The sequence below is a fragment of the Harpia harpyja genome, chromosome 14 (genome assembly GCF_026419915.1).
Source record: "Harpia harpyja isolate bHarHar1 chromosome 14, bHarHar1 primary haplotype, whole genome shotgun sequence".
NCBI classification, from domain to species: Eukaryota; Metazoa; Chordata; class Aves; order Accipitriformes; family Accipitridae; genus Harpia; species Harpia harpyja.
In genome coordinates, this window is record NC_068953.1 from 18,931,551 (window position 1) to 18,959,014 (window position 27,464).

Sequence of the window (27,464 nt, forward strand, 5' to 3'; positions counted from 1 at the left end):
ATAATTCTCCCCATTTCTCACCAAGAAGTGCCAGGGCTCAGAGATTTCTAAAACGGGTGTTTCAGGCACTTTGAAATGGGTTTCCCCGTGCCTGGGTTGCCGCAGCCAGGGCTGGGTACCAGCCCGGAGCTGGCACTCGTCCCCCACCTCCCCGGACCTTCCTCCACTGCATCCCCTCCTTCCTCTCCATCACATTTGACATCACCTCTTTGGTCTGAAAACTGTTTAATCCAGATTTAGGAAGGAAAGGAAAAAGGCAGAGGCCTTCCTGGAATTCACCCAGGAGTTTCCCAGCCGCAAAGCCGGTGGCTGCTGAGTGGTGGCAGCGGTGGTGGCATTGCCAGAGGCCATGTGCTGCCATGACACATCAGCCGTGGGGATGCCACTCCACGGTGGCTTCAAATCTTATTTTCCATTGGCAAGCTTCACGGGCAGCTTACTTGCATGCAGGATTTTACCGTTAATACGACCGAAACCAAACCATCTGGTTGCTAGGGAGTCAGGGGTTATTTTAACGCCTAAAAGGACAAGCAGAGAGAAAAAGAGATTGTTTGAGAGGTGTGAATATAAATGCAAAAATACTGACTTCTCCTTCAGATTTACAGGTCCCTGGAGGGGAGCAGTGACAGTGGCCAAGAGCCCCGTGCTTTGCCATCGCTGCCACGCGTGCCGGGAATGAGCCTGGGGGGCTGTGGGAGGATGCCAAAGGCATTGGGCTGCTGGACAGGTTTGAAGGCTGATGTTAATGTACTGGTGTTAATGGGCTGGTGTTAACGGGCACCGTGATGGTGAGAGGTTGGGTTAGGCAGCACTGGAGCCAGGCAGGGGCCAGAGCCAGAGCTGGCCAGGTTTTTTCTGTGTGGGCTTTCGCCGGAGAGTGAAGAGTCAAGCTGCACAGTAACTCCCCGGTGCAGACAAGATCGTGAACCACATCGCTTTAATTATGCCAGTGCAAATTTCATTCATTTGGTTAAGCCTGGGAGCTACAAAAAGAGCTATTTCCAGGTGCGCTGGTTTAATTATGGCATGCCCTTTATTAACCATTGCACACAGCCGCGTGGCCAGGGTTTGCCGGGCTCTCCGGCCAGGGCAGGTTTGCAGCCACCAGCACTGTGATGGCCCCGCTCACGCCTCTGCACACCCCTGGGACACGTACACGGGCTCCGCTCGGGTCAGATAAATGGGTTTTAACCTGATTTTTGCTGTAATCTCCACGTTGACAGGCCCTCATCACGCAAAGGATAAAACTCCAGCTCCTGCGGCCGGAGCCCTGTGGGGTTTCACCAGGCAGCTCCCGCTGGCCACGCTGGGGGTCCGGCTGGCTGATGCCCCTGAGCTGAGTGGCTGCCCTGTACCAGCACCCCAGGGGCACCTCTAGCCCGAGTGTGTTTGCAAAACGGCTTCTGTTTGCTTAACTTCTTGCACTTCAGCACGCAGAGGCACAGCTCCCACTGCCCTGCTCCCTCCGCCTGCCCCACGGCCGCAGGCAGGGACAGGGTGACGGTCCCGCTGCCCAGGGCGGGCAGCCCAGCACCAGCCCTGCCATCCCACTCCTGCAAAAAATAGCAGCTTTTGGGTGCTTTATTTGCACTTTCCTTTTCTGAACTTGCCTTAAAAAGACACAGAAGGGCTCGGTTTTCAAAGAACCAGGGTTTAAAATGACATTCTTCCCTGCTCGTCCAGCTCCATCCTACTAAAACTCTTCACTGTATTCTTATTGCCGGATGAAGCGATGTGCGTGGTACGTGCTGGGGTTTTAACTGTAATTCATGGATAGATATAAAACTGCCAGGGTTATTATAAATTTAATTCGGCAGGGTTTGAACGTTACTGGTTCAGCAGTGCCTCTTTCAGTGCTGTCTTTACAGCGGCTTCTGTTCAACAGCTCAGCTGGCAAAATTTATTGCATCACCCGCATCTCGCAGTAACTCTCCAGGTTTTCAAATAATCCCAGGAAAAGAGTTAAAACGGAGCCTCTGCCTTAGTCATTGCAAAGCACTTGGGGCCAAAGTCTGGTTTTCCTGACACCCCTGGTAAATCCTGCAGGCTCGGCCAGGAGAATCGCCATCCGGGACATAAGGGGATACACTCCGAATTTCGAAATCATGCCAGCCGGAGAGGGAGCAGGAGGGCTGTGGGGACCGGGGGGCACCAAAATGCAGGTCCAAGCATTGCAGTCAGCGCTCAGGCAAGGCTCTGACCCCCTTTGCCCACTATTGCAGGCTGAGCTGGGCACCGCTGGACCCACGATGGGGCACAAGGTTTTACTGGTGACAATAACTATCCCCAGGGCTGATATGTCAGGAGCTGTGGGCGATGGCCCCAGGATGGAAGGTTTGGAATGCAGGATGCTGCTGGGTTTCGTTGCCTGCGGGGCTGTTGCAGCAAGATGCAAAGGTGCTTCCGGGGTTTGCCCATATTTTATCACCTGAGATGGAGGTGATGGGGTTTTGCATCCCCCCCAGACAAACTCTTTCTCATCTTCACTCTCTTTGCTGTCAGAAGGCTTTTCCCAGCACCAAACCCTAAGCCCTCCCTGCCGCCACTGGAGCCCGTTCCTCCTTCTCTGCTCCCCATGGCGATATTTCTTCCCTCCTTTGCAGCCCCTGCCAACAGCGGGCAGCCCCCGCCAACAGCGGGCAGCCCCCGCCAACAGCGGGCAGCCCCCGCAGACCTTGCCCAGCAGAGCAAGGTTGATATTGCAAGACCAAAGGAATGGGGTTTGTTTCATCTATTCTCACCCTTCCTCTGGCTCCGCGTCTTTCTTGACGTGCATTGTACACATAGCACACATAGCACCTGCCAGCCCTGCTCATCCATCTCACACACCTTAACCAACGGGAAACTCAAGGAAAAGCCCATAAACCAGATAGGAAACAAGGACTCGATTTGCAGCATGCTTGTACTAACAGAAACCATCCTTTACTGCTTAATCAGAAGAAACGGCCATGCACAAATCCATCGTTTCTGCCCAGGCAGCACACGGGGTGGCCTTGTGAGGATGCCTGGGATGATGAACCCTAACATGAGCACGTGGCTCCAGCATCGCCACATGCCATGACTGATACCCTCAGTGATTTCCACAAGCAACGGCTTATGGTGGGTGCAGAGAGTCACCAAACTCCACTTTGCCTGTGACAGCAAATTGTCCCATCCCCGGTGCCAGTGCAACGCACTCTGTTTGCACACAGAAACCCTCCAAATGCCCATTTTGCTGATATTTCTAATTGCATGGGACGAGCCTGCCGCTGGCGCAGGGGCTCACCTCCGTCTGCCCCTCTCCATGTATTTGCTGCCTGCGAATGGGCCAGACCCAGCCCAGCGCGGGAGCTGCCAGAGGATTTTGGCCCTGTCTAATGCAGAACAGGCTCCCCATAAATTTCCTGTGGTTTAATCTCGCTGCTGAGCTGGGGGGACTTTTCTATTAACTCTGGCTGTCACTAGCTCGCCTGCCTGCTGGCAGGGCTGGTACAAACCGATGGCAATGAGACCATGATTTTCCCCTCCAGCTCTGGCAATGGGATGCAGGATGCGCTCGGTGCCCCCCTCCATCCACCCCATGCCGCCTCCCCACCGCTGGCATCGCTTTCCAGATGCCCCTCGCCTGGAGGCTGCACCTAGGTGGGTTTTGCAAAGCTGTTTGGGGCTTGGGAAGGTGTTTGCATTCAGATGGATGGGGCTGGGGGCAGCTGCAAGGGCATCTTGTAAGTGCTTTGGTTGGCAGGCAGGGCTTGTGCCCCAAATACCTCTCAAATCTGTTCAGGGCCTGGAAAATAGATGACACCCGCTCCGGGAATCACAGCTGCCCCAAGGCTGTCCCGGCCGGAGCCTGTGGTTGCAGCCGCAGCACCTGGCAGGGCTCATCAGCTCATCGCAGGGGCCCTGCGAGCCCCGGGGGCTGTGCGGGGTCATTTCTGAAGCTCTGATGTGATGCAGGTGAAGCTCTGATGTGATGCGAGTGAAGTTTTGATGTGATGCAAGTGAAACACCGCTTCATTTTGGGCAGTTGTCAGCTTTCTGCGGGCCTCTGTCTGTGCTGGTAGGGAGGGCTATGGAACAGAGCATCATTGACCCGCTCCTGAGCCCATCCTTTGTATGTGCCACCGCCTTCTCCCTAACAAAGCCTATTTTCTAATATCCCACGAGCTTTCTGCCGTCCCCTGAATGGCATCCGTGGGAGGCAAAGACAGCGCTCCAGCCCTTCTGCCTGTGCCCACAGCTCCCTGTGGTGCCCTTTGTGCCTACCACGGCCAGGAGAGTCCTGCCCTGAAATCCTCCCCATCAGCCAGCCCCTCCTGGCCTTTCCCCTCCAAGCCCATAAGGAGCTGGCTGCGGTTTGCCTGCGGGTGCAGAAGGGATGCCTGGGGCTATGGGGGGGGGGGTGCTGCAGGGGAGATGCCCAGGGGATATGGGGGGCAGTGGTGGAGGGATGCAAGGGGGAGGTGCAGTGGGAGATGCCTGCGGGGGTAGTGCAGAGGGATGTGGGGGGGATGCCTGGGGGGATGCAGGGAGAATGGGGGGTGGGGGGAACGCAGGCAGGATGGTCTGGGGTCAGTGCCAGGGGATTGTAGGGGGGCAGTGGTGGGGGGGTTCAGGTTGGCTACCCAGGGGTGTGCAGGGGGCTACCCGGGGGGCAGAGCCAGGGGATGCATGAGGGGTTGGCTGAGGGTATGCTGGGGGCCTGTGGGGGTTCTGCCCAGGGGGGTGCAGGGGGCCACCTGGGGAGCAGAGCTGGGAGGACGCATGAGGGGCTGCCTAGGGGGATGCGCGGGGGGATGCAGGGACACAAAGGACGATGCAGGGGGGCACAGGGGGAAACCTGGAGGGCAGTGCCCAGGGCATGCAGAGGGATGCAGGGGGCTGTCTGGGGAGCAGCACCGGGGCACGCAGGGAGGAGGCAGGGGGGTACAGGAGATTGTCCGAGGACATGCAGGGGATGCAGGGGGGTTTCTGGGGACCAGCACCGGGACATGCAGGGGGGATGCAGAGGGATGCAGGGGATTTACCAGGGAGCTGCACCGCGGCATGCAGGGGGGATGCAGGGGGGTACAGGGGGTTGTCCGGAGACATGTGGGGGAGATGCAGGGGGACAGAGGAGGTTGTCCAGGGACGTGCAGGGGACATGCAAGGAGTTGTCCGGGGAGCTGCACCGAGGCACGCTTTGGGGGACGCAGAGGTGTGTGTGTGGGGGGGTCGGGGAGCAGCACCGAGGCACGCAGGGTGCTGCAGGAGGGATGCCCGGCGGCAGGCAGGGGGGGCGCAGGGGGAGTGCCCGGGAGTCGCCCCGTCCGCCCGTTTTCCCGGCGCTGCCGCCCGGCCGGGCCCTCCCCGCCGCCGCCTCCGCCTGCCCCCCCCCGCCCCGCTTCCCCCCCCCCCCCCCCCCGCGGGAGCATCCCCCCGCCCCCGCCGGGCTCCGGGGCCGCTTTAAAAGGCGCAGCTCCCCGCTCCGCCCAGCTCGGCACCGCGGAGCGCACCATGCCCGCCGCAGCCGGCCCCGGCCCGGGGAGAGCGGCCCCCCCGCCGCCGCCCGCCCGCCTCTGCCTGCTGGCCCTGGCGCTGCCGCTGGCGCTGACCGGGCGCGGGGCCGCGGCCGAGCCCTCCCGCACCGTCTACACTAACCACTGGGCCGTGCGGGTGCGGGGGGGGCCCGCCGAGGCCGCCCGCCTCGCCGCCGCCTACGGGTACATCAGCCTGGGGCAGGTAAGGGGGGGGAGGGCAGATGCCGGGGTACCGGGAGAGGGGGGGGGGCGGGGGGGCTTGCACCGGGACCTTGGGGGGGATCCCCGGACCGGAGAGGCGCTGGGGGTCCCGCGGAGCTGCCCGGTCTCCCGGGACCGGGGTGATACCGGCGGTTCCAGGACCGGGAGATGGGCCCCGGGAGCCCCCCCCGGCGGAGCGGTCGGGATGAGGACGATGCAGCCATGCTGGCGGAGCGCTTTGGCCCCGGGGCGGAGTGGCCGGGCAGCCCCGGTCCCGCTCCCCCCCGCCCCCTCCGCCTCCCCCGGCGCGGCGCCGTGCTCCGGCCCCCGTAGAACCGGGCGGCCGCTCCTCGGGGTGCCCTCGCCCCGCACTGCCCGCTCCCACAGCGGCTGGGGGATTGCACAAGTTCCTCCCATCCCGGAAAGTTACATTTGTGGATTTAACAAACTTCGGACTCTCTGGCCCGGGTTTATCGGAGATTTTGGGAACACGGAGAACTCTTGCTTTCAGTCCCCTGCAGCACACGGATGGCTTAAAGGCGACTTTCATCACGACAGCTCCTTTTCCTCTCAGTTTCTTCATCCTCTCTGTCAACCCAGATGTGGGCTGATGTCCTCAAGAGTTTCCTCCGGAGTTTATCGCCTCCCCCACCGCCCGGCTGCTCAGCACTTTTCTGGCTGGGTGGCACTTCAGGTTGTCTTCCTGCCCAAGGTGTCTCCTGGACTATAAATTATAACCTTGCTTTATATTGCAACCCTGCTTTTAAGTATAATTAAAGTCACGGGGTGCTGAGTAAAACAGATTTTCGGGTCGGGGGGGGGGGCTGAACTGGGGACACTGTCTCCCGCACTGGTGTCTGTGACCTCCCGTGGGGGATAACCTCTCACAGCCCACCCTCTGTCTCCTACCTGCCGTGCTTTTGTCCCGCCAAGGAGAAAATCACTTTTATTATTCAAATGCTTCTATCACAGGGCTGGGCAAATGTGGTTGTGCAACCCAAAGGGCTTTTCGGTGTTTATCCCTGTTCAGCCAGGGAATATCTTGATTGAGCTTCCCACTCTCCTGATTTGCATCAGCCTAACGTCAGCTCCTGGTCTGGGGTTCTGCTGTGTCCCTTCCCCACTGGAGCATGTGCTCCCCCCCCCCCCCCCCCCCGGCATTCTGGCTTTCCCGAGCTTGTCCCCACGATGCTGGAGGCATTTGGCCCACGGGCACATGGCCCTGCCAGAGCATCCATCCCTCCCTCCCCCTGAGCCCTTTCCCCGGGGCAGCCCAGGCGCAGGCTGGAGAGCAAGGGAAATAGTTCTGTGGTTGCATCAGGGTGTTCCTGGCTCCCGCCTTTCCCGCAGACACTGGGAGCTCGTGCACCTCTGGGGCTTCCCCAGCTGCTCTCAATGCCCTGCCTTCAGCTCCCCGAGCCCCTTGGGCTTTTCCCACGGGAGCTTGCCCGGGGCCAAACCCTGAGGAACCACTTTCCCTGTGCGTGTGCGCTCGTGGGTGACATTTGCTGCGTTGTGCCCGGGGTTCATGGTGTGCCGAGCCCCGTGGGGACCTGGGCGTCTCCAGCTTCCTCTGCTTGTGTAGCTGCCAGGGATGGCACCATCCCCAGTGAGATGTGCCCTCCTGGGGGGCCTGATCCTGCACAAAACTTGCTGGAAAACCCTGCCAAGGGTATATCACCCTGCCCAGGGGAGATGTTTGGGTGGAGAAAAGTGGTGGAGTCCACCATGGTGAGGGAGGAGGAGAGGTGATGGTCACGGAGTGACCCAGCTGGGTGCAAGGGAGGCTCAGCCCTGCGTTGGTGGCTGGTGACCTCTTTTCCTCCGAGCTGCAATCCTGGGGGCTCCTGACATGCTCCTGGCTGGGAAGGGCATGCTGGGGTTTGCACACACAGGTGTCTGCCCTGTCTCTGAGCTGTCCCCACGTGTTCCTGTGCCCAACAAGTGCACCAAGACACTCTGAAACCCTTCTGGGTCATGGCAGAGTGACATTTCCCATTGGGAATCACTTGCATCAAGTTCTATTTAAGTGAAGCAAACAATTAAACAAAAGGAAAAGTCTTTACACCCCCAAACGCCTGCTCATTCCTCCCCGCCAGTCTTTGTTTGCTGTGCCGTGCAGGGGCGAGCTGGGACAGGCCCTGGCCGAGGGCTGTGTGGTGCCGGTGCCCTGGGCAGCGCCTCTGCCGCTGTCCTGGGGGTGGTGATGAGCCTGTTCCTATCCCAGTAAAAAATTCATAAAAATATGAATTTTTCCTTGTGCTGTGTCCAACACTGTAAGTTTTGGGAGGGCTCAGCAGTCTCACCTGCAGTGCAGGAGGAGGAGAGGATTCATTTTGGGCTGGAATTGGAGCTTTCGTGGATTCCATCTGGGGGACGCTGGAGCGATGGTGTCCTTTCAGCCCTGGGCTTGGTCCTTACTGGGCTGAATCGGGCCATGACCATCTGAGAATGACATTCCTGAAGGCAGGAGCTCAGCAGCTGGAGTCTTTGTCCCCAGTGGGGACAGGTGGTATCCCCAGGAGGGCAGCAGGCACGGCCTCCCCAGCTGGATCCGTCCTCCTGGAGGACACCAGTGCTGATGCAGCTGCATTTTGCAGAAATGAGCTGGTTTGGCCAAGATGCTGGAGGACTTCATTGTGATGGGGAGGGAAGAAACAGGCTCAGCAATGCCCTGAGTGGCTCTAGTGCTGCCCTTGGTGGTGTCCAGCTCCCAAAAAGCTCTCCTTTGCCATTTCTCGTTAGCTACAAGGGATCTTGAACCTGCTCAAAATACTAATGGCTGCTAATGAGGCAGGGCGGGCGCTGCGCTCATATCTGTCTGGCAACGCATGGGGAGAGCTGGGTGCTGCAGGAGCATCTTCTGGGTGCCTCTCCCTGCCCCGGTGCTGCTTGTGGGGGCTCACAGGTGGGACTGGGATTTGGAGGAGAAGGGGAAAAGGGGAATGGAAAAGGAGATCAGGAGGTGGCCAAACCCCTTGCGATCATACCTCTTTTTAACCCTGTTAAGGACCGTATTTGTAGAGTAATTCCTGTTGGCAAGGTCCTCTGGAGGTCTCTGGTCCAACCCCCCAAATTAACTTTGAGGCTGAATCAGGCTGTGCAGAGCCTCAGCCAGGTGAGATGTGAAGCTCTCCAAGGATGGAGATCCCACCACCTCCCCAGGCCTGTGTGTCACCACCCTGCCCAAAGAATTACTCTCTTTATACCCAATTAGGATTTATCCCCTTGCAACGTGTTTCTCATCATTTTGCTGTGCATCTCCACATCTCTATAAGCGCCTGGGTCCCATCGGGGCCATGAGTAACTCCTTCAGCTTCAAACTCTTCCCCATTTGGTCAGATGACATGGCAAGCATGTGGTTTTTTTGGAAGCAGAGCCATTGACACCCTCGGCATAGTGACGATGGCTTTGCAGGGTGGAAAACGTGTTCCCATTGCTTCTGGCTTGCTCCACCTGCAGCCCAGCTGAGCTGGGCAGCACCAGCCAGGGCTTTCTCTGCCTCAGTTAACAGTGGGGAAGAAAACCTCTTTGTTTTTGTTGACGTACATATTCAAGTTGCCTCAAAAAAATCTCAAGTTTCCTTTGAAACTTCAGCCCAAAACTGCGAATCAATTGGGAAAATTAAAATCAACCCTTGCGGGGTTGACCTCCCGTGCACATTCTCAGCAAAAGTTAGATGTCTAAACAATCAAGGTTGAGAGTTGTAAATGCACTTGGGGAGGGAACGAGCGTGCCTGGAGCTGGCGTGGTCTCCTGGGCTGTGGGTGGGTGGGCTGGCTTTGTAACCACAGTTGACGGCAACCTGGACTATCTGCTCTGCGGTGGAGCTGGGACCTTTCAGTGCGGGCAGCTGTCTTCTGGCTGGTCGGGAGCTGATGGGTACGCTTGCTTGTCTAGGTAGGCAGGAAGGATCGGCCCTTGGTAAAGTCCTGCTACATGCCTTTCGGGTGCTCCGCTGGGTTTTCTGGCATCCCCATCGCTGTGGCCATGCGGCTGTGGCCTCGCTGGTGCTGTATGCAGGAGAAAACCCAACTCTCTTGGGCATCTCCCATCCCCAGGGCTGCATTGCAGAACTCTCACTGAGCTGACTGACCTCAAGGGGGAGAATAAATACTTTTCCATTAAAATAAAAGGCATTTAAAAATTTTTCTCCTTATAATAGCTTAGGTAGAAGGGGGCCTCTGGAGGTCACCAGGTCCAACCTCTGCTCAGAGCAGGGCCGGCTTTCAAGTTAGCCCCAACATGAGAAGTTTTTTCTTAATTTTTCCTGCCATAAATCCCAGGAGGATAAAGAACCTGGGGCACAGGGGGCTTTTCCTTCTGCTCTGGCCACATATCCCCAAGGCCTGGGAGGGCGTCATCTCCCTTCCCGTCCTCTTGCTGCTTTGCATTGCGTGGTAATTTCACATTTATTTCCAAAAAGCCTCATGCCCGCTCCAGTGGGGAACAGAAGCGCTTCTTCAGCCGATGCTTGTTTATAGAGTGTGATCCTGTTACAATGAGTGCCAGAGGGACCGGAGATGAGAATAAACTGAATATTATAAACCTGCAAACTGCAGGCTGAGCCAGCGGATGCGGAGCTGAACCACCCGGGCTGTGGGATCGGGATTTCCAGGCAGAGTGAGCAAGAGGCAGGGTGGCCTCGTACGTTTCCCTAAAATATGGGGAGGTTGGAGCATCCTCCTTCCCTTACCTAAGTACAAGACGATTTGAAGAATGGGTTTTAAAAGCCAAATGCAGATTGCAGGGAGCAACCACTTTGCATGTAGATGGTAAGGAAAATGCACAGCGATGCTGTAATGCAAAGAAAAAGGTGGGGGGTGGGAGGGTTTAAACGAACTTGAGTGGAAACAAATTGCAAAAATCACACTTAACAGCAGTAAAGTCAGTGAAATGACATTCTGGCATAAAAGGTAGAGCAAAACTAATTAAATATTTAATGATCCTAAGAGGCACGGGCATATCTCAAGGTATTAAGTGTGAAAAAGATATAAGTAGTTGTCATCATCTGCTTCAGCATATGGTCTGGACAAACCTGTTTGCTCGCCCCTGTCCTGTTGCAGCCAGTCTTGGTCTGGCCTCAGGGACGTCACCCTGGCTCCTGTGTCACACATGGCCTCAGGGATGTCACCCAGGCTCCTGGGTTGCAGATGGAGGCTCATTAGCATGGCTCGCCCTGGTCCTGTGAGCCAGGCACAGGGACTGCCACCACCTCCCTGCAGCATCCAGCTCCAGGCCATGGGAGAGGTTTTTTGGGGAAGAAAAAACTGAAGAGCCTCAGGGAAAAGGGAATTTATAGCAAGGAGCCAATTTGTACCAAAATTGTCTGGCCTGGGAGCCGCATGCTAGTGAGTGCAGCTTTTGGGTCATTCCCATCCCTATGGCTGTGAATCCGAGCGGGATGCTCATCACACAGTGCCTGGCTGAGATTGCCCAGTTCATTGCGTAGCCCGGGGACTTTATCCGTGCTTTTGGGATGGAAAAAGAGGAGTTGCGGCATCTCCAGCTGCCAGGATGAGAGGGCTGGAGGCAGTGCAGCTACCTCAGTGCTTGACAGGGTGGTGTGGCTGGCATGGTGTTTTCCCGCAAATGTGGGACATTTCAGCTCCGTGCAAGAAAAAAAATGGCAAAAACTTGTAAAAGAGGAGCGTGGGGCTTCCCCGAGCTGAAGGGAGCCAGTGAGGCTGCCTTTCCCAGCTCGCCTTCGCTCCCGGGCTGCACTTACTGCTGGGGAGGGACTCTAGGCTGGGGCATGTGTTACGCATTCCTTGGGAGGGATGGTTGGTTTGCTTGGAGATAAATTTTTTTTTTTTGACGACTCCTGCTGCCGTCCCTGACTCCAGGCTAAGCACGCTTATATCCCGTGCTTCCCAGGAGCATCCCAGGGCGAGCAGGGATTGCATTCATCTCTCCTTAAGGGGCTGTTCTTGCTGCCGGGGCGAAGCCAGAGTGTCGGGTGGGGAAAAGCAGCATGATGAGGCACAGCTCCCCCAGCTCCGCTGCAGCTGCTGAGCTCATTTTTAGCTCGTTATTTGTGCTTGGGAGCTGATGGAAGGCAGTTTGCAAATATGCATTTAATGGGTGAAAATTCATAAAAATGTTTTCCGGGCTCTGTTGTGTCAGTGCAGTGTCCGGCCACCAGCGCTGTTTGCCACGGCAGTGGCACTGGGGTTAGTGCCAGCATCCTGCATCCCCTCCCTTAACCCTGGCTTTGCCAGGGAGCTTTGTGTAAGCAAGGGATTTGCAGTGCAGGGCGTGGCTGCCCTGATGCACAAAGGGATGCTGCCAGCACTGAAATGGGGGGCAACCATGGGAAAATCTTTTTTTTAAAAAAAAAAACAAACCCTCTCTTTTTGCAGATTGGGAGCTTGGAAAACTACTACCACTTTCACCACAGCAAGACTTTTAAGCGCTCGACACTAAGCAGCCGGGGACCACACAACTTCCTCCGCATGGACCCCAAGGTACGGGGCTGGGCAGCCTGGGATCCCCCAGCCTCTGGCGGGGCTGGTGGGATGGGGGTCCCCATTTCCCCTGGAGGAGCCTGTTGTCTTGGTCTGGGTCAAGCGTGAGCCCAAGCATCTTGCAATGACATGTTATGCTTGAACCGCAGCCCTGTGCATGCACGGGGTGACTCATTGGACATGGGTATGTGGATCGGTGATGAAAAATACTTAGAAGTGACTAAACACTAACATCTGTCTGAAAGCCGGGAGGAAGAAAAGGGGGGAAAAAGCCTTCCAGGATAGAAAGGCTGTTGCATGCTTGGGGTGTTGATCCAGTTGCCACAACACTTGCTGCCTCAATGGTTGCTATGTGTGAAATCCTTGGCAATAGCTCTGCATTGCTTTTTCCTAGAGCAAGCATCCAAAGGGATTTTCAGCACAGCTGAATTGACAAAAGTAATGGGGAGGGGGGTAAGGCGGCAAGGAGGGACAGGCGGGACCAGGGTGAGCTGGGCTCGGGGTGGTGGGGAAGGGCTGCCGCTCTGCCTCGGCTTTCCTCCTCCCTCAGCTCCACCCGGCACCCGAGCCCTGTGAGATAGATGCTCCTTCTGCAGAGCAGGTGAAAGGTTAATGTGCAGGGAGGGTCTGGTTTTGGGGAGAGGGGGAAATAAATGCAGAAAAAGGCATTGCGGTGAAGGTAGCCATGCTGCAGCAAGCTGCTGGTGCTTGCACCGGTGCCTGGCACCTTGGGGTGCTCCCAGCCACCCTTGGGGTGCTCTTTCCTGAGACATTTCCAACTCACTCAGCACAACACATCCCATCCGCATCTCTCCAGACCCACACAGCAATCCTGCTTTCCCCAGCCAGCAGGCTTTCTGGAGAGGTTTGCTGTTAAATATTTGGACAGGGTTTGTAGCACGTTTCTGAGGAGGCACACGCATGGCTGCATTGCCGGCGGGTAAAACCTCAGCGAGGGAAGCGTCAGTGCCCCGGAAGTGTGCTGGGCTCTAATTAAAGCTGTTCGCCCTTGGGGAGGTGTACAGGCACCCCAGCAAATGATGAATTCAGCTCTGCAATTGAAATATCTCCATTTAAATGGGTCTAGTTATAATGCAAACCAAATCAATTGGCTTTCAGTCTTATTAACATTTACCTTACCTTGCTCTATGGACTGCAAGTTAGAGCAATTAGGTCCCATTCTCTTAATCCTTCGTTATCACTCGGAGTTCAAGACCTCTTGACATGTGTTGTCTCTCCTCCTCTCCCATGCACATTTGCAAATCGTTTTGGAGATGTCTCAGCATTTGGACGGCACAGCTTAGCGTGCGCGAGGCAGGAAAACATCACCGCGAGGCATGAGGAAACGCGAGCTGGAATAGCAAAGATGGAAAAGATGGAAACAAATCTTGCAGAAATCCCGAAGAACCAGCAAATCCAATCATTTGCAGATGTTGGGTGGTTCGTGCCTTCTGGGGGCTATTGTTTCCAGCACCGTTATTTATCGGTTTGCTCTGCCGTGGGGGTCGATGGCACAAGGGCCAGGTCCTGGCAAGAGGACCATGGCCAAGCCCTCCGTCCCAAGGACGTGGGTGGCTGGGCAGGGGGAGACCCAGCAAACACGGGGCAGCACCCAGGGTTCTGGTCCCCGTGGGCCCACCCTGCTGCTGAGCTCCCCTCTTGCCCCAAGACATCCCTGTGACCGGCGGCTGCTCCTTTTGGGGCTGATATGAGCCAAGCGATGTGGCAGGTGATGGAAAGGGAGGAGGGATGTAGCAAATCCAGCAATTTTGGGGGCAGGTCATGGTGGCAAGAGTAAGAGGTGTGGAGGGGCAGTGGGATGCAGAGCAGGGTCACGTTGTGCTTTGCCACCCCTCTTACGGGCTCCACTTGCAGCTCTTGTCGCCATAAACTTTCCCAGCTCGCTGGGATGCTCCTGTTGGTCTTCACAGTGCTTGAGCCTGCAGCCTCACTGCTCCAGTCTCTTCATCCTCATCGGAGGATGTCACGGCCTCAGTCTCTGTGCATCTGGCCACGCACCGTAGCAAAATCAACCCTACGTAAATTATTTCTGCCATGCTTTATGGCAAACACATGCTGGAGCCATCTTGTTTGTCCTGGATCTCCGCTTTAATTCCTGCACATCCACTGGAATAAGTCAAGCTATTGTTTTTCTGGAGCTGCAAAGGGAGTTGCATCCTAGCCTGTGTTTGGTGGAGCTACCCTGGATTACTGGATCCGAGCATCAGCCGCTGAAAATCTTAAAGTAAGGGGGGAAATGAAAAGCTGTCCCTCTGTTTCCAGCAAGGGCGAAGGGTTCAGCTCAGTGATACCTGTGCCTCCTCACAGGGTCCTTTGGTGCCACTCAGGGTCACCTCATTATTACTAATTAGGGTTTGCAGGGATGGAGCTGCCCCCCTGCCCCCCAGGATCAGGAGCGTGTTGTAACAGTTTTTGCCATCGCTAGTAGCAAAAAGTCTTTTTTTTTAATTTCCGAGAAGCTTTTCCCCCACCCTGGATGTGTGGTGGAAGGCGACCAGAGTTTCACAAGCGGTGGGAGCCATTGCAGGGATGCCCCGGGCTCCTTCCCGCTCGCCTGTTGTCTTCCCACACCAGCCGCATCAATTTAGCAACGACCCCTTGAAACCAATGTTGTTAAACTGCTGATTTCTCTGTGTCCACACAAGACTTCTCCATCGACTCCTGACTGGCAGTGCTTGGGTCGATCAGGAGCATTTTTAAGGTGAAGACATCTCTGCGAGGCACCACAGCTCCTGGCAAAACCTGCAAAATTCCACATCTTCCCGTCATTCCTGCATCCGGCAAAGCTGCAGGGAAAGGTGATAGCAAGACCCACAGTAATGCTGCCAAGGAGAGCAGCTTTAAGGAGAAAAGCCGGGTATTTGGGCCATATCCTCTATTTAATGTATTTTTAATTTTTTTTTAACTAGACCATGAGGTTGTATTTTTGCTTCCAATGCTTAAATCCATTGTCGTATAGGCAAAGCAGCATGCTGTCGTCAGCCAAGGCAGCATGGAAACTCATTTTTCTATGAAATATATATTTTTTTCCTTTCAACAGTTTTTTTCTTCAAAGTATATATGTTTAAAAACCAAGCTCTAGGCTGTAAACTGTCAGGTTTCTGATATGCACAGCTGCCCATCCACATCCATCCAAGTCAGAAAGCTATAAACCATGCACGAAGAACTCGGTTCAGCTGACAGTTTCACATAAATGAGCCCAGCAAAAACTTGCGCTTTGGATTTTTATTCTTTTCATTACAAAACCTTAGTCACAAGAATAAAGACATCCCCATGAGCAGCTCTGCCATTCCCAAAAGATCCCAAGACATCAAGAAGACAATGTCCGGCGAGGAGGGATGTGCCACAGAGCCCTCCCAGCTCATCAACTGGTGCCTCCCTTCTGCCCCCAGCATGAGCACGTGTAAAGATTTGGTCTAAAAATTATTTTTACAACCTATTTTCAATCAACCTGGGTTTTGTCTCCATGCTGAAGGCAAGAGAGCCCTTTTTGTGGGCAATAAATGTCTGGGGGGGGAAACACTCACCAGGGATGGGATGAGGCTGCTCCCCAACCAGCACCTTAGGTCCCACCGCAGTGGCACGGGCAAACACCGGCATTTCCCAATCCTGGCCTTTTCCAGCTCATTTCCCGTTTGATGTCTTTGCATGTCACGTCCCACTGAAAAGCAAACAAACATTAGAGCGGTCGGCCCCAAGGCCACCTCACCCACGGCTGGTGCCAAAAACGCCTCTCCGGAGCCAGCTGTGTTCCCTGAGACCTGCCATGGCTGTCTGTGGTTGTCCCATATTTTTGGGAAACACGTGTTGTGCTTGGGTAAAGCCCCCGATTTTATTATTTTATCAGGAGGAGAGGAGCTCGAAGGATGAGCAGCCCTGGAGCCAGGTGGTGAAGTCTCAGGGCTGAGCTGCTGCTGCTGCTGCCTCCCGGCCGGGGGGGAAGATCAGCCCCAAAATTAAGCCAAGCACCTGAGTCTTCTCCAACACTTTGACTAAACGCTGAAATATGTGGTTCATCTCCAGTGGGACTTCAGCACGTGCTTCAGTGCTTCGTTAAGCCGGGGGGGTTTAGGCTCGCGCTTGGAGGCGACTTTATTTATGCTCAAGGGTTTTACTGTGCCAGGAGAGGAATCTGGTCCCTGGCTTGGGGACCACAAAGAGCTGAGCTTGCCATGTCCATCTGTCCGTTCACCCTTTCTCCCCCAAAATGGAGCTTCTATCTCTGCAGCAGCTCTGGCCAAGGAGATGGGGGTTTGCTGGTGATGCTGGGCTGGGTCCAGGCAGCGGTTCACACGGCTCCCGCATCCCATTTCAGTGGGCGATGCCGGGCTCTGTGCCCACAGGCGATGCCGGGCTTTGTGCCCATGGGCGATGCTGACCCACAGCTCTGCTTGCAGGTGGACTGGCTGCAGCAGCAGGAGGTGAAGCGGCGGGTGAAGAGGCAGGTCCGAGGCGAGCCGCACGCCCTGCCCTTCAACGACCCAGTGTGGCCCAACATGTGGTACCTGGTGGGTATCTCCCCTCCGCCGCCCTGCGAGGAACCCACTCCTTTACAGGGGGGGGTTAATTTATTTTTAATCAAACGCATCATCAATCTTTGCTGAGCCTGGCCAGTAGTGAAACACCTTAATATCAGCAAATGTGCTTGGCAGCAAGATTTTAAAATTGTAAATTGATATACTAGAGAGAATAGTTTAAAGTGTTTCCCCCTCATTAGCAGCCCCTCGTTATGGTCTGCGCAGCGAAGGCTTTGGAGCAGCGCAGCTGCAGTGCCGATGCATTTTACCTATCCAAGAGCTGCAACCATCTATTTACAATATCATTTTTTCTCCTGCCTGCTTCATCGATCTGTATTTGACAGGGAAATTCATTGAAAATTAAGCACAGAAAGGAAATGAGCGCTTCAAAACCGAAGAGCCTGCAGTATTTGAAATGGAAGAGGAAAAGAATAATAGGGAGATAGTGTTGCCTGGATTAACTGCTGCTGGATGGCTTTGATTAGTGGAGTGAAGTTATAACAAATCTACGAGTTATATGGCAGGGGGTGGGATGTAAATATATTTTCTGGTTGATTAAATGGGCTCCCAGCCTGGCTGCTTGCTTAGATGGGCTGAAATGGGGTTGCAGCCCTTTTGCAGCTGTGTTTCCCCCCGTAGCACTGCGGTGATAAAAGCAGTCGCTGCAGGTCAGAGATGAACATCCTGGCAGCCTGGCAGAGGGGCTACACCGGCAAAAACGTGGTGGTCACCATCCTCGATGACGGCATAGAGAAGAACCACCCCGACCTCCTGCAAAACTATGTGAGCTGGGAGCTGGACGGGCTGGGGCTGGACGCACTGGGGCTGGTCCTCATAGTGAATTGATTTATGGAGAATTTCAGCGTATAAACACAGCTTAAGTCTGTGCATTGGCAGATTAGAAGAAAATGTTTTTTTAAAAAAAAGCTCGAGATGTTTTTAAGAAGGAAACACGGTTTTTAGACAAGAGGGTTTGGGGGAAACTCCCTTTGCAGCTGCCTGGGAAGCGGCTGCCTCCCTCTGGCTTGCCAGGGCAGAGCCAAAAACCTTCATGAACCTGCTTAGCCCCAGCTCAAACCCCAGATGGATGCGGGGGGTGGTGGTGGTGGTGTGGAGCCAGCAGGATTTGGGGTTTGGAGGAGCTGTCCCCTTGGTAGCGGGTTGTTTCCCATGGGAGACACACAGGGCTGCAACCCAAAACTATTTCTCTTGAGCAAATAGTCAGAAACTAAGGGGAAAATGGCATTTTCTGCCTGGCTCGGCCCCGTTAGCCACCACACCAGCTGCGGGTGAAGCAGGACCATGCTGCTGCTGAGGCCATTTAGTCCCATGCTGTGCTGGTAAGTTGAATCTAATGGTGGCAATGTGTTTTCAGGACCCTCTTGCAAGCTACGATGTCAATGGGAACGACCATGACCCGACTCCACGCTACGATGCCAGCAATGAGAATAAGTACGTGATACTAATTGCCATGGAGCTGGTGTCCATGTGGCCGGGGTGTGTGGGGGTCCCCGGGGCTAGGTTTTTGCCCCCTGGGGTGTCTTCCAGGTTTGTGGCCTTTCCCCATGCCCAGCGCTGCAGAGGATGCTGCGTTACAGGCTTTGCATAGAGTCATTGTGTTTTAATGCAAATCCAGACTGTGGCAATCACGCTAATTGCTGATGAACCCTTGAGCCATCGAATGATGCACTGGGGGGTTTCCTCACCATGGTCGGGCATTAAACCACGTGAGTCGGTCTGGGTGGCTTAGATGTCAAAGCTTGGATGCACTTTCTGGGCTTCAATTAAAGCGGGACGGGCACATGATGGCATGTGTGGAAATGAAATGGGAATGCAAAGAGCAGATTGCATTTAAGTGCAAGATGCAAAAAGCAAATTGCACTTAGGTGCAAAATGCAAAGAGCAAGTTGCATCGAGGTGCAAAAAGCAAAGAGCAAATTGCATCTAGGTGCAAAACGCAAACAGCAGATTGCTTTCTGCATTAATTTCCTCCATCCCCCAGTCCTTGCTGTGGGTTTTGAATAAGGGCTGTCCAGCTCTTGGGGCACTTTCTTCCACTGCTCTGGCCTCAGAGCTGGTTTTTGGGTGCTGGGTGGGGGTTGGCTGGAGGGATCCTTCGCCACGGGACATCAGCTCACGGGGTATTTCTCTTTGCAGGCATGGCACTCGCTGCGCGGGGGAAGTGGCGGCGGCGGCGAACAACTCGTACTGCATTGTGGGCATTGCCTACAACGCGCGCATCGGAGGTGAGGCTGGCGCCTGCCTGTGGCTTCCTTGCCCTTCGCCATCCCCCTGAGGGACTGCGGCCACCCTGGCCGTGCCCATGGGCTCCCAGGGTGGGTAGTGGGATGCTGGCCCCCCAGATATTGCCAGGAGAGAGTCTCCTCCTTGGTACCCTGGCTGCAGGAAGTCCCAGGGGGGCTTGGCCGAGGAGAGGTGACACGGGGTGCAGGGGACTCCCACTTCCTGTATTTTGGGGCGAAGCCTTCTGCTTGAGCTGCATCCTTGCCGTGAGGATGCATGTGGATCGAGGATGTGGCGTTTTCACCCCAAAAGCCCACAGCTGCTCTCAGGGGGGGCCACGTTTGCTATGGTCGGTGACGCCAGTTTAGCTTCAGAGCTAAAACTGTTCGCTTGCAAGGTTAATGTCTGCAGATGAGCCGGTCGGAGGGGGGGGCCTGGGGGAATCCCGAAAATGCCCTCATGGGGAAAACACTGAGGGGGCTGGAGCTGGGCAGAGTGGGGGAACCTTTACACAGTCCCTCAAATAACACAATGCGCGGGAAGCAAATGAATCTTTATCACCAAATTGGATCCTGATGGTAATTAGCCTCACAGAGTTCATTTGCATTAGCCTAGCTGGTTTGGAGGCTGGTTTGAGCTGGAGCTGCTCTGGCCAGCCTGGGCTGGTATAGCACCCACTGGGGAGATGGGGGTGTCAGGGCTGGGGTGGGAGAGCCGTGTCCCATCTGTGTGGCTGGTGCGACCATGCAGGGGACAAATGCCTGGAGCTGGGTCCTTGCCGGGGGTTTTAGCCCCGTCCTTGGCACAGCTGGAACGGGAGAGGGGCTTTTACTGCAACCCATCCTACCACCTCAGTGCCAGGAGAAGTCACTGTCGGGAGCACAGACCCAAGCACTCATGGGTGTATTTGGGGCTTAATTCCTTCTCTTGGCTTGTTCATGCTGGCCATGCAAGAAGAAGTTTCATTAGGGTTGTGTCTGCATGGGAGTGGTGCCCACAGGGAGTCCTGCTCCTGGCCAAACACCATCAGTGGTTCCCTATGCCGGGAAAATCCCCCAATGGAAGAAATAACCCCAGGGAGGGTGAATGGGGGAGTGGCAGGGGCTGTAAAGGCTGTGGCACATCCCCCCATCCCATCCCATCCCATCCTATTCCATCCCATCCCATCCCCTGTGCCCCCTGCACATGGGATGACTTCTTGCTTCTTAGAGGTTTCTTGCCCCTAAAAAACCATCTCCAAGCAGCAGCAGAGCCAGGCAAAGCTCCTGGTGGGGTTTAAGGCAGTTTTGCATCATGCAGGATCAGGTTGTTGCCTTTATGTTCCTTTTTGAGTCCATATCTCCGCAGCAGCCATGGAGATGAGCGTTATTTGTTGACTTTATAATGACCTATGGGTCTCATTTTAATTTCCTTCCTTTAACGCCTTGGCTTGGGGGTGTGCTGGGGAGGCATGGAGTGATGCGAGGCACCTGGCAGAGGGTAGAGGCCATGGGCTTCCCACAGCGTGAACAGGCAAAGGGGAAAAATAAAGTTTGTAGCCATATCAAGTTTGGGATTGTGGAGGAAAATGCGCTATAGCTGCAGTGAGAGTGATTTTAGATGGATTACACAAATAAAGCAGCGATTAATGAGCACAACTTGTTGGGGAAGCCTATTTGTCACACTCAGAGAGCTACCATCTAATTTTACTGGCTGCTCTTCAGCGCTCTTGCGTTGCTTTTCATTTGCTCCGGGCAAAATACATTGCTGCTCAAGAAACAAAAAGGGCTCTTGCTATTCCTCCTCCTTTCCCGTCTTCTCGAACACTCACTTCGGAGGCCAGTATTGCTCCCTGCGTGGCAAAGAGCTCATTTATTTTGCAGCATCCTTCCCTGCTCCCTCCTGCCCCATTATTTAACTGGGGGGTTCCCGCATCATGGGTGGTTGTCTCTGGGTTGGCTTTGGGTTGGCTTTGAGTTCTCTCTGGGCTGGCTCTGGGCTGACTCTGGGTTGGCTTTGAGCTGGCTTTGAGCTGTTTTGGGCTGACTTTAAGCTAAATTTGGGTTGGCTTTGGGTTGACTTTGAGCTGACTTTGAGCTTGCTGATGAACATGCCCGCATTTAGCAAGCACAAAAAAACATCCCTTGGCTGGTTTTGTTTGCTGCGCCGCAGCCGAGCATGGTTTGGACACCAGGCTTGGCTTTTCACCCCTTCTGCTTGTGTTTTCTTGTTAACACAACAAAGAGAGGAAGTTTTTGGGAACTGCTCTGCTCCCTGATTTTATATTTCCAGGCTTGTTTTTGGCTGGTAGGGGACAGCGTCAGAAAGAGATATTTGAGTTGACTGGTGTCCAGAGCACAGCTGCAGCTGTAATGACATCTGCCTGCATTTGTTTGCTTTAAGGAAAAATACATGTGGAAGGGGAAATGCATTTTTATAAACCGGACTCTCCCTGGTTGGCAAAATACCATGCTGAAATTTCCAGCATCTCTTATCCCGCAAGGGCTGTTTCTGCGCAGTCCTTTGGGGTGCCTGGCACCCTCTGCCCGCCATGCAGAAGGTGAAATCTGGCACGGAAAGGGCGATGAGGAGCAGAGGGGGTTGTAACCCTCATATTGCAGCAGTTGGAGGCTGGGGGTGTGCACCAATCCCCCAGCCCGTCCCGCCATGGCTGGTGGGCTCTGCCTGTGAACCACCCCAGCCGGTGCCTGCTGGCATTCCTGGCTGGAAGTGAGGTTATCCCAGGCGGCATCGTCATCCTGCCATGGGTTGGGGTCCTGGTTCTGATTTTGGCCATGCAAACCGCAGCCTGGGGCTTCTCCTGGGGCCTCTCCCCATCCTGGGCACCACTGGCATCCGTTGGGCAGTGACGGCGTTCATGGACGGTCACAGTTGTCCCCACTCGTGGGGAGAGGCTTTATCCCGCTGGTGTGCCTGAAGCCAGGGGGCCGTGAGCGTTCAGGAAACACCAATATCTTCCAGGTAGAGAAATGAGGTAGCTAACTAATTAAAAGCCGGTGGGGGGAGAAGGTTTTTAGTGGGGGGATTTTGCTGCCAGGGAGTGTGGCACTGCTCCCACCACCTGATCCCTACCGATGGAGGGGAAGCAAATTTTAACCCCCACCTCTCCATCACTTGCCATGAAGCCAGCAACACAGGAAACTTTCCAAAATAGCTCCCCAGCATCCCGCTGCTGGGCTCGTTAGTGCGCGGGGCCGCGGATTGAAGCTATTCCAGGCGTTGCCTGAGCCGTGTGGTTTCCGCCGCCGTTAACAAAGCCCTTTGATTGCAATCCTCACACTTTCATCCAAGCCATTAAGCCCTAATGTCTGATGTTTTTGTGCTTTTAGGCATTCGTATGTTAGATGGCGATGTAACAGATGTTGTTGAAGCGAAGTCGCTTGGCATCAGACCCGATTACATTGACATTTACAGCGCGAGCTGGGGGCCAGATGATGATGGGAAGACAGTTGATGGACCTGGTCTATTGGCCAAACAGGCTTTTGAGCATGGCATTAAAAAGGTGTGGATCCCGCAGTGCCCAGATGCGCTCGCCCTCCTCCTCCTGCCCTGTGGGGAACGTGTGCCGGGGCCACGGCTGGCCCGGGGTCTGGTGCGGGGACGGGCAGCCCGGCCCCCCCGAGGCGATGCCAACACTAGGGCTGGGGCGGGGGGGGAGGGGGGCGAATCATCTCTAATTTTTCCTAGTTTTCCCCGGCGTCCCTAAGAGCTCCGGTGGATTTTGCGGCTGAGGGCGGTGACGGCGGGAGGTGCCCGGCGATGGCGCGGCCCTGGTGGGACCCCTCGGCACGGCCGGCCCCAGCGGGAGCATCCGGCAGCGCTGGCCGCCGGGCAGAGCTCCGGCAGAGCAGGCAGGCCCCAGGTTGAGTTGTGAAGCTCTGCCGGGCTGAGAAACCCAAAGCGGTTCTTGGGGGGTTGACTTTGCACCTCAAAATGTCCCCCCGGGTGCCGGCGCAGAGGGAAGTGGCCACCCCTGGCATCTCCATCCCCCCTCCTTCACCCTCCCCAGGCCCCCAGTATCCTTTCCTGGGGGTCTCCATCACATTAAGCATTTCCCTGGTTTTCCGCCCGGAATGAGTGGCTGTGTCATGGCTGGCGGGGGGACGCGGGTGCCGCCACAGGATCCGGCCATGGGGGCACAGAAAAAATTCAGGTTATTCTCTCTGAAGTCCTCCAGTGAGAGGGTTCAGCTGGCGTCACACATGATTGACAGCTGTCAATTCCCAGTGGAGATGCCCTGGCCTTCCTGCGCCCCTTCTCTTTTTGAGTGCTTTTAAAAAATCCCCAATATTGGCTAAAAGCATCGGGAAAAAGACTTTTCTTGGCAGCTTGGCAGGCGCCGCGGGTAAGTGTCGCGGTGGCTCGGGGCTCTTCAGTGGGTGTCCCCCAGGTTCTTTGGCAAATTTGGGGTTGGGGTTTTTCCGCCGGCAGTCCCAGGCTGGGCTTTGAAACTCACCCCGCTTCGCTCCCTGCCTCCACTCCTGCTTCTACTGCCTCTTCTCGCAGCGCACTGGGATTTGGGGCAGCTGCGGGCCGGGGCGACGCAGCCTGCCTGTTATCTAAAAATAGGGTGGAGTGTTTTTCCCACTATTTACTTGATTTCCTGCCGGGGCGGTGAGCCTGCCGAGGAATCCATTGAAGTGCCGGGGAGTTCATGTCGTGTAAATACGGGGGAACAAGCTGCTTTTTAGACCTTATTTTTGCATGCGGAAGCAAATGGGTGGCAGCAGGGTACTTGACCAGCACAGCCCCGCTGTTTTGGGATGCTCGCTTCTGTCTCCCAGGGGACATTAGACCCTCCGCTGCCACCCGTGTTTGCGGCACCCACTATCCCGCATGCACAACTCTTAATTGCCGACTTCTTCTTAAATAACGAGGAAAGCTGCAAGCAGATAGTTGGCCGCCACCTTTAGCCCAAGCAAACAGCTGTAACCGAGTTATAAATCCTTAAAATTGACTTTTTAATGGAAACATTAAAATAAACTTTATCTATTAGCGATAGGACTGCGCTGGGCTAATTTATCATCTTGTTTCTTGCACCTCCAGCCACATCTTATTAGTTTCCGAGCTAACGAGGGATATTTATCCTAGGCTCTCATGGAGTGCTGCTGGGCAAACACCCAAGCCCCGGCAGCGCTGTGGCGAGATGCTGTGCATCTTGTATCTGACCGATGTGCTGCTGGGGTGAGCCAGATCATCCCCAGCCTTGGCCAGGGAGGGTTTCCCTGGTTTAAATGATGCCCAGATCCAGGTTTTGTAGTGGCCAGGAGCCCCTTGCCAGCATGGCGTTGGCTTAGGAGGATGGCAAATAAAGAAGTTGGGTGTTTGGGGTCTGCTCGCGGAAACCTTGGTAGTTGCTTGTTTGAGAGCAAAGCAAAAGCATGGGTTTTTTTCCAGTCCCAGGGAGTTGCAATACACGGTGAGCTCTCGTTCCACTGGGAAACGCTGTCAGGTGTTAGATGTGCATTGCTGTAGTGTCACTTATGTGCCTGTTTGTGTCCTCGTGCAACTGTGCTTGTTCCGAACCCACTTTCCTCCAGTGCAGCCCTGCCCAGGCATCCCGGTGCTGTGGATTTGGATCAGGACCAAGCAGCCTTTCTTGGCACCCACGGCTGCGATGCCGGGGGTGCAGGATGCAAGGGAGGTCTGGACTCCCTGTCTACATATCCCAATCGAAATCATTGCTACGTCTCAACACACCTTCGGCAATCGGTGCCTGGGTTTATTCCTCCGATTAGCTATTTAGGAAAGCCTGGGTTGCAGGCAGCAGGGCTGGTCCTTGGAGACGGGTGGATTTTAGTGTTGGAGAGCCGGACGGTCGCTGCCTGCGCTGAGCATGTGGGCTGGGATGCTGCCACCTCGGAGATCCAGGAAACCCTGGAAAGAGGACTGGAGATGCCAGCAGCAGACTTGGTGGGCTGGCGAGCTGGGTCGAGCTCCGCGTGATGTGGGGCAGGGCAATAATTCCCTTTGCAATTGCACTTTTTCTTGCAGAGCTCTAGACAGCTCTATTAAATCTTTGCTAGGGAAATACCCACCCAGTTTGGCTGGGAGGCAGCCCAGATAATGAAAACTTTCATAAAGTAAGGAAAGAGCCTGACTTAGCCTGTGTATCCAGAGGCAGGGTCAGCTCAGAGAGCCTCTGCCCCAGGAGGAGGGCGAGACAGGTAATAAACCATCCCTCTCCCCCTGGCGCTTAAAACCCACAATAAATCCCAGTGAATTCCTCCGGAGCAAAGCTGCTTTTTTTATTATTATTATTTTTTGTGGAGGAAGCCGCCGCAGAGCAGTGGGAGGGAGGTAAACACCAGATCTGCCCAGGCTAGTGCCGAAATCTCTCCGTGGCAGGAGTAGCTGCGGGGAGGATGGGGCTGCTCCACCATCGTGTGCTTCCATCGCCTGCCAAGCCCGGCAGCGTGCCGCCCTCCTCGGAGAGCCCTGCCTTATGGGGCAGGGAAGCGAACCAGCCACTTCATTTCCTGCCCTGAACCCCCTTGGGTCACCAAAAATCCTCTGTTGGGACCACGGCACCCTGTTTGTGAACCCCCATGGGGCTGGGTTATTCCTGGGGGTGCAGGCACCCTGGTGCCCTGGCAGTGGTTTGGATGGAGGATGGAGCGGTTCGCCCCCACGCCATCAGCTTCGTTAGGGGCCCCTCATTGGCAGCACGGCCGCCGCTGCTGGGCGGGATTTTTCCCCGGCTCTGGGGAGGTCTGTGTGGCTGGCGCACTCCTCCCGCCCCCCCAATTCCCGGTGGGCTCCCGCAGCTGTACCTGGTGGGGATGGCTCCATCAGATGTTCCTGCCAAACAATGGAGGGGGGAGAAAAGGATGGGATTAAAAAATAGAAAACAAACAAAAGGAAACTAGCAGATAGGCTGGGGGAAAGTTTCTGATGGTTTGGGGGGGTTCATGAAGGGCTTTGCAGGCTCAGGGAGAGGGAGACATGGGTTTCGGGGGGCTGCCTGTCAGTTCCTCCCACGGGGCCATCCCTGCACCCCAGAAAGTGCCATAGTGGTGTTACTGCCTCGCTCTGAGCACCCCAGATGTTTTCCCCCAGGAGACCCCACAGAAGATGCTAAAATCCCTGTCGCCGGAGGCTCTCCCATCCTCGCGGGGAGTCGCTGCCTGTAAAACTGGGGCTGGCTGAGCCAAGGGGCACGTTTGTGGGGGCTGAGCACTGGACAGGATGGGACCCATCCTTCCACCCTCACCAAACCCTACATCCAGTCCCAAAAATCAGGCTTACCAACAGCATCCCAATGCCAGGGAAGGCTGCCCCCTCCTCCCTGTGCCGAGATAGCCTCTCACCCTGGACAAACAAATGCCTCCTCTCACCCCCTGTCCGCTCTCTCCCCACAGGGCCGCAGGGGCCTGGGGTCCATTTTCGTCTGGGCATCGGGGAACGGCGGCAGAGAAGGTGACTACTGCTCCTGCGACGGCTACACCAACAGCATCTACACCATCTCCATCAGCAGCACCACTGAGAATGGCTACAAGCCCTGGTACCTGGAGGAGTGTGCCTCCACCCTCGCCACCACCTACAGCAGCGGGGCTTTTTATGAGCGGAAAATAGTAAGTTTTACCCTGACGCCAAGTGAGGCAGCATGCCCTGGATGTTTTCTGCATGGCTGGGCTGGATGATGGCTCAGTTGTAAGAGCCGGGCTTTGCCCTTAGCCCTGCAGTGGGTTTTGCTTGTGCTTTTTTATGGTGGGGCCAAAATTGCTCTGGTCCTTGGGAAGAGCTCAGGGATGTGGCATTTTCCCTGGTAAATAGGTGAAAGGGCTGGAGATTTGCATAAATACCCATGCAAATATTTACCTGTCCCCCAAAGGTCCTGTTTGCTGTCCTGTGCTTATAAAAAGGGAATTTTGAGCATTTTTAGTGTGAGATGGAAAGAAAAGAGGGAGGATGGAGGTGTTTGGCAGGGATATGGCAACCCCAAACAGGGAGCAGAGACTTTTCACACCCCAGGAATTGCCTGAAAGTATGTGCACGTGTGGATCAGCCTGGTTTTCCCTGCCGCCCAGGCTGTATTTGCCCTGTCCCAACAGCTGCTGTGGACTCATCACAGCAAGGCCTTTTGTTAATGATATCCTTGTGCATCATCCGAACCTCGGGCAGTAAAACATCCCCCACCAGCGTGGCACCTTACCCAAGCTGGGAGGGAGTTTTCCACCCAAATTAGTTTTTTGACAAAAATGGTTTTTTACAAGTCAATTTTTTTTTTTAATTCAAGAGTGATTTGTTTGGCCCCTAAAAGACTGATTTCCAGAATCCAAGTGCCTCCTTGGGGCCATTTTCATGGCACTCAGGAGCGTTTGCATGGCTGAGGCCAGCACCAGCCCGGGGCTGCTGGAGCATCACTGGGCAAAAAAGCAGCTTCCAGGGGCACCTCGGGGAGAAATGGGGTGGCATGTCCTGTCCCCCCCGACCTCCCAAAATTATCAGATTAATTCAAAACCCAGAAGCCTTTTAAAAATGTAACTGACAAAGCATGTCTTTGCCCAGCTCCT

General features: G+C 55.3%; 1 protein-coding gene across 4 annotated transcripts in view; it reads left to right on the forward strand.

Annotated features, from left to right (window-relative positions):
- Positions 1-5,458: 5,458 nt before the first annotated feature.
- PCSK6 (proprotein convertase subtilisin/kexin type 6) overlaps positions 5,459-27,464 on the forward strand; it is a 36,985-nt gene continuing 14,979 nt past the window's right edge. For all 4 annotated transcript variants that reach the window (XR_008238258.1, XM_052807944.1, XM_052807946.1 and 1 more), the window contains exons 1-8: positions 5,459-5,700; positions 12,062-12,166; positions 16,585-16,695; positions 17,344-17,487; positions 18,080-18,156; positions 18,862-18,950; positions 22,278-22,450; positions 26,310-26,522. Coding sequence is in view for 3 of the 4 variants with exons in the window: in XM_052807944.1 (XP_052663904.1) it covers positions 5,476-5,700; positions 12,062-12,166; positions 16,585-16,695; positions 17,344-17,487; positions 18,080-18,156; positions 18,862-18,950; positions 22,278-22,450; positions 26,310-26,522 (1,137 nt within the window). In the remaining variant the exon portion in view is untranslated. The remainder of the gene's footprint in view (positions 5,701-12,061; positions 12,167-16,584; positions 16,696-17,343; positions 17,488-18,079; positions 18,157-18,861; positions 18,951-22,277; positions 22,451-26,309; positions 26,523-27,464) is intronic.